Source organism: Ictalurus furcatus, chromosome 25 (assembly GCF_023375685.1).
Source record: "Ictalurus furcatus strain D&B chromosome 25, Billie_1.0, whole genome shotgun sequence".
Classification (NCBI taxonomy): domain Eukaryota; kingdom Metazoa; phylum Chordata; class Actinopteri; order Siluriformes; family Ictaluridae; genus Ictalurus; species Ictalurus furcatus.
In genome coordinates, this window is record NC_071279.1 from 20,346,250 (window position 1) to 20,353,232 (window position 6,983).

Sequence of the window (6,983 nt, forward strand, 5' to 3'; positions counted from 1 at the left end):
ACAGTTTCTAAATAGACACACTCTCAAAAAAAAAACAAAAAAACAAACAAATTTCAAGGGTTCTTCAAGGGTTCATTGGATAATTAAGGGGTACAATTTTGGGACATTATTTATTTATTAACAACCAATTAGAACAATTTTGGAAGCTAAAAACCCTTAATGAACCCTTAAACAACCCTTAAAGAACCCTTAAGGAACCCTTAAAGAACCCTTAAAGAACCCTTTTTTTCTAAGAGTGTATGCATTATTGTTCATATCTGTAAAATGAATTTATTCTTCCACGCCTGAAAGCAGTTTCAAGTTCCTGAATTAAATATTGATGTGACTTTTGGACTGAAGTAATCAACTCTGAAAATGACCTTTAGAAATAAAAAAAAAGAGTTAATTAGATGATTAAAGGGTTTTATTTGGAACCTGTTCTAATAGGGAAACTTTAAGACTTCCCCCAAAAGAGGATAATGGATTGGATAGTTACCATGACCTTTATGTATTAAAAAAAAAAAAAATATATATATATATATATATATATATATATATATATATATATATATATTTCAAACGGGTTCTACTTTTGAAAAAGAACTAGCAGCTGTTAGCTTCGTAAAATGATTCGACTTGGAACCTTTTCTGATGCGGAAACAGCATGGTAAGGTTCTACATAAAATGTTTAAGTGTTTAAAGGGTCTTAACCAACTAAAATTGCTCTACTTTAAGGGATCCCAACGGAGTGCTCAATAAACTTTAATGAACATCATATCGTAGCTTCACAAAGACAAACATATATTTTATTGTGAACCCTTTAATCAGAATGTTCTACATTTCTCATAATTCTATCATTATAATGTAAACAACTAAAATCTCTTTCGGTTTCCTTGAAAACATTTGCATCAGTTTTTATTTCTCGCTGTTGGGATTAGGGTTTATTTTAAAATGCTTATTTTAATTTATGATGATCCACATGGTGTAACATTCCACGTTTTGAGTCTTGGAGAGAATATAATATTTGTATACGTGTGTTTACAAGTCTTTCAGCGGAAATTCCCTACTGACGTCAGACTAATTTGTCCTTCTATGATGGAAGTGTTTGACTTTTACAAATCTAATTTTTAAGTAAAATTATTTAGGTCGAAATGAGCTCATGTCTGTTTCTAAATGATGACCAAAGCTTTTGTAACGTCCGGTTCCTTTTGGTACATGGACAAAAAAAAAAAAACAGAAAAAAGCTGAATTTTAATCAGCCCCTTTCTTTCTTCCTGCAGGTCCCGGGCTCCAGATGTCCCACCGCCTGAAATTGTCCTGGGTTGACACCCAGTGGAGTGTAACAGAGAGGAAAGGAGGAGTTGTGGGCTTCTCAACTTCTCAGCTCCAGGGCTGCCATTGCAATTTCACACAGGCTCTGGGCCAAACGAGTCCTGCCGTGCTTTGATATTTTAGCATGGATGGCGCCAATCACGGAACCTCTGCCCTCAAAAACGAGACCGTGGTGCTGAGGTGGAGGGCTAGCAATTATCCAAGGATTAACCCTGGACTTCCTCTCTGCAAAATCTGCATTAGTGCGTTCCTATAAAGCACCTCGCTGGATTTACTTCTCCTCCTCTTAAACCACAGATTTTGTGGGTGGCTTTGAGTTTTTTTTAACTTTCTTTCTTTCTTATTTTCCCACAATGGAGTTCCAAGTTGGACTGTGGAATAATGATTGGACCTCATTTGTTCGATTTTGGTTTACCGTATTGCTGAGCTTGCATGTGCAGTTCGATCCCGTTGCATCATGTCCCAAAGAGTGTCGTTGCGACAAAACATTCATTTACTGTAATGAGAGAAGTTTAACATCTGTGCCTCTGGGTATTGGGGAGGGATACAAGATCCTCTACCTCCACGACAACCAGATCAACAGCGCTGGATTTCCAATAGAACTTCACAACGTGGCATCGGTGGAGACTGTCTACTTGTACGGGAACCAGCTGGACGAGTTCCCCCTCAACCTTCCCAGAAATGTAAAAATACTCCATTTACAGGGAAACAACATTCAGACCATTTCCAGAGCAGCACTTGCCCAGCTACCCAAGCTGGAAGCACTGCATTTGGACGACAACTCCATCTCCACAGTCGGGGTGGAGGAAGGGGCTTTTCGGGAAGCGGTAAACCTTAAGCTCCTCTTCCTCACCAAGAATCACTTGAGCAGTGTTCCTATCGGATTACCAGCAGATCTTACGGAACTGCGTCTGGATGAAAACCGCATTGCCGAGATAGATGAAGGAGCTTTTCAAAATGTTACCAATCTACAGCGGCTGTTGCTGGATGGAAATCTTCTGGAGGATGACTCCATCACTCCTGGTACCTTTAAGAACATGGTCAACCTCAAAGAGCTTTCGTTATCCCGGAATTCTCTCACAGTACCGCCACCTTTGCTTCCTTCTGTGTCTCTAGTTAAACTGAACTTGCAGGAGAACCAGATTAAAGACATTCCCGTTTCGGTTTTCTCCGAGCTCAGGAAGCTTGAGAAACTCGATCTATCAACTAACCTGCTACAGACTGTACCACAGGGCGTGTTTGATGAGCTGAGAAGCCTGACAAATCTCAATGTTCGAAGCAACCATTGGCGCTGTGATTGTGCTATTAAGTGGATTGTCTTTTGGCTGAAGTCCTTGCCATCTTCCGTGAACGTCCGCGGATTTACATGTCATCAACCAGAGAAGCTAAAGGGCATGATAATCCGAGAACTCAACCTTGACATCCTTCAGTGTCCGGCTGGTACTGAAATCGATCCGTGGCTCACTCGCTTACCTCCATCCACATTGCCGCCTCATAGAACCACCATCCTTCCCAGAACCACCCCCAGCACCACAATATCATCCACAGTTTTCCACCCAACCACGACCAATCCCACGCCTCTGGTGCCCAATTTTCCACCTGCTCCCTATCCTCCCTATGAAGACCCTTTGAAAATATCCTTGAATGTCGTGAATGGCACATGTGTCGAGGTTAGCTGGGAATCTTATTTCACCGTGACAGCTTACAAAGTCACTTGGGTCAAGAGGAGTCAGAATTTAATGATGGATATTAGCCAAGAGAGGACTGTCCCTGGAGAGCAACGGAGAATTAACTTGTACGACCTGGAACCTAGATCCAAGTACCGGATCTGCGTTTACATTCTGGATTCCTTAAATAGTTACAGACCCGGAGAGGATACGATCTGTTCGGAGATCAGGACCAAATCCGCCTCTAGAAACTCCAACAATCCGTCTGAGTCGGATCAGGTGGCACAGCAGGACGTCACGTCTACGTTCCTGTTAGCCGGCGTGATCGGTGGCGTTGTGCTGCTTGTTTTGATTATATTACTTAGCCTCTTTTGCTGGTACATGCACAAGAAGAGCAGGTCTGCCTGTTCCTCGTCCAAATGGAAATACAACAGAGGCAGGAGAAAAGATGACTACTGTGAAGCCGGCACCAAGAAGGATAACTCCATCCTGGAAATGACCGAGACCAGCTTTCAGATTGTGCCGCTGAACAATGAGCAGCTTCTAAAGGGCGATTTCAGGATCCAGCCCATTTACACACCCAACGTTGGCATTGGATACAGAGACTGCCACCTCAGTAACAACAGCATTGTTTATTGCAAGAGCAGCAACGTTCCTGGTGTGGAATTTTGCCACACGTGATGCTATGATCATTTAAAAAAAAAAGACGTAATAAACATTCACTGTACGATTGTACAATGCACACACACACACACACACACACACACACACACACACACACACACACAGTTTTATATCTAAATCTAAATCTGAATATATTCCCCCATGGTAATTTATATTGCAGACAATTACGTGGAGTTCGGCTTTGGGTTTGTTTTTTATTTTTCTTAGCAAATGGTTTTGTAATTAGCGTGGACCTGGTGTAAGTCAGTTGTGTTTGTAAAAGCAAGGCTGGTGTTAAGTGCATTAGTCCAGGTTTTCTGCCTCTCGGGTGTGAACGTGGATACCTCGCTAAGAACTGAAATACAAACCCCTGCGGTGAAACAGTAGTTAAGATAACAAACTGGTCAGGAAAATTAAACAGCGCTGATTAGCCTGCAGTGGAAAAAATCATACAGGAGCGGAGCTGTTTTTACTTTTTTTGTGCGGTCTTGTTGTCGACGTGGCGGAGTGAAGCAGTCGATCAGGAAATGAGCTTTTTCTGAAAGTCACATCTGAACACGGTTACAACATTTCAACGCCGCAAAAACTTGCGAGGGGCCAAGAGCACGAGCTGTGAGTTGATCTACAAGCTGGTGTAGTGTTTGGTTTGGCTTTCTGCCACCAGAGGGCAGTTTTTTTTTCCTCTGGAGGATTCTTTCAACCATTAACCAAACGTTACGGATCCAATCCCACTAATTTCATATTGCTTTTTTTGTTCTTGCTGTCCTATGTAGATTTTCATGTCAAACAAAAAGTCAAACATACAGAGGGCTGCTGGGCTTTCAGGAGGTTTTTCGAGCAGGTGTCTATGAGCTCATACACTCAATCACTGGTCTTTAAGGTCTGCGTGTCTCGCTCTGGAGGCTCCTTACAAATTATTTTAGTGGATTTACAAATTATACACCCTTCCTAACGAGTGCTGGAGTCTGTGGTGTGTTATTATCTCATAAAGCAATGTTATTTCTCACATAGTCTTTTCTGCCTTTCACTTTTCCGGAAATCTCGATCTCTCTGTTACGTCCTTTGTGCTTACAGGGTTACAGGTATGGCTCGGATTTTCCTCTGTTTTGCTTTTACTGATCAAGTGCTAGTTTAATCAGGCAGCTGTTTAGATAGGATGATGAATTGTGGGGCAGCAAATAAAAAAAGCTTCTTGAATCCCAGTTGCTATGTGCCAGAGCTTGGTTTGCCTTCAGATCCCTGCATGAGCGCAATTAAAACTATTTTTAATGCCGCGCTGGTTTTTCCAAGCCGGGGCGCCTGCTTAGGGACGCCATCTTTTTTCACCATAGAGAAGTCCTTATTATGCACTGTTACTCTCTGACTTTATTTGCTTTGACAAGATTTTATTTCGTGGGTCAAGTTCAAAGAATCTCTCCCCTCTCGCTCATAATCCCTGGTTCTGAAAAAAAGGAAGGAAAGAAAAAGAAAAAGGACGAGAAATATGCAGAGGTTATTTTCGCCCTGGAGGAATGAATCAGGAAAAAGAGAGAGAGAGAGAGAGAGAAGAGGCTGATTGAAAGCATTTAACCCTTTGTAGGCCAGAAGGGTAATAACCTTTATGAAATAAACCCAGATTGTGAACATCATCGAGGTCAGATTGTTAAGAGCGGAGACGTGATTCGAAGTCCACATGTTCGAACTGTAAAAAAAAACCACAAGTATTTTGTTCGTGTAGCGAAAACAGATGTGTGTCTCTGAGAAAGAAGAAAGAAAAAAGAGCTACTGGACTTGTTGCGGCTGTCGAAGTATTTTTCTCAGACCGCCCTGACCCGCGTTCCAAACAGCACCAGACTGTGTTTGAGAATTAAATCACAACTTTATTTTATTCAGAACTTTTTAATTAAACAGTGATGTGCGGTTCATCACCAAAAAGTTCTGAATTCTTCCTAAAAGTTTGACGTGTTGTTCTTTGAGAAATAATAAAAAATGTGCTATCAGAGAAATGAAAGAAGTAGGGGTGTGCTGTTATAGGAAAACAATCAACTTCAGGGATTGAACAGGAACTCCATCACTAGGTGTTTTATTGCGTATGTATAATGATGCAGCTGATTCGCCACTATAGAGCTTTGAGGCTAAAGTAATGGCAGCCCGTAGCCACCAGTTCAGCATTGTGCACTTACTCACTGTGTAGTGATTTTGCTAAATGCTAAACTAGCACCACTTTGCTAATCGAATCTTTTAAAAGAACATTCTAATTGGATGACATTTTCGTGTTTAACCTCAGCAGCATTTCTTTCTCGCTGTAAACGACGTGATCTTCATACTGGTCTCAAATCAAGACTTAGATCCAGGTTTTCTTCCTTTTTTCAGAAGCACCAATGCTTCGTACGTAGCCACGATGATTAACGGCTCACTAGCTCATGCTTACTTAGCGATCATGCTCACCCTTCCTGAAAGTGAGCACAGGAGCTCAGAAACTTTCGTCCACTTTGATTTATTTTTTTTTTGTATTTTTTTGTGAAGGCGGATTTTAACGAATAGCTGTGGGTTTAACGCGTCATGTTTCATAAAACTGTACAGACTCTCTCTCTCGCTCTCGCTCACTCTCTCTCTTTCTCTCTCTCTCTCTCTCTCTCTCTCTCGCTCTCACATGCGCTCTCTCTCTCACTCTCTCTCTCTCTCGCTCACATGCACTCTCTCTCACTCTCTGTCTCTGTTTCTTTCTCTCTCTTTCTCTCTCTCTGGTGGATTTTATTCTCCAATGTTCACTGATTGAGTCCAGACTGTTTTTTTTTTGTTCCGAAATTCATGACGAATGTTTTTAATCATCAGCTGCACCGCTAAAGTTTCAGAGAAAGAAAGCAGGAGTGGAAATTACCAAAAAGACATTTTGCGGTATTTTTTTTGCATTATAATGACTTGGTGACTCAGATGTTGATGTTTTGTATTTATTTGTAGAAGGTTTATTCGGTGGTTCTGCACTGATCCAGACCAGAATAATTAGCAGAAATGGTGTTGAGGTGGGTTTGAAAAATTTTTTATAAATTAAAAAAAACGCTGTTTTGGGATGTCCTCAAATCTTTAGTTCCATTTGGTGGAAGTGGAACCTTCCCAATATCAATCATTATTTAATTATTAATTATTTAATTATTTAATTTTAATAAAGAACACACACTTGCTTATTTTGGGAAAAGAAACAAACAAAAAAAGCCATAACGTCTATAAATCTCTAGCATTTTGATTATTATCTTTACCTCCAGCTCTAAAACATCATCATCATGACCCTGTAAACCTTTCCTTTATATTCTGGGTTAAACCTGATAAACCCGAGAGATCCACTGCAACCAAAGCCACTTTTTC

General features: G+C 40.9%; 1 protein-coding gene across 1 annotated transcript; it reads left to right on the forward strand.

The window, feature by feature from the left end:
• The first annotated feature begins 1,664 nt into the window (after positions 1-1,664).
• flrt2 (fibronectin leucine rich transmembrane protein 2) lies at positions 1,665-4,585 on the forward strand. Its single transcript, XM_053614428.1, has one exon. It carries the CDS (start codon positions 1,665-1,667, stop codon positions 3,657-3,659), a length of 1,995 nt encoding a protein of 664 aa, XP_053470403.1. The 3' UTR covers positions 3,660-4,585.
• Positions 4,586-6,983: the final 2,398 nt, after the last annotated feature.

Excerpts from the sequence above, each read along its gene's own strand:
- flrt2 (XM_053614428.1), top strand. The coding sequence starts at position 1,665 with ATGGAGTTCCAAGTTGGACTGTGGAATAATGATTGGACCTCATTTGTT.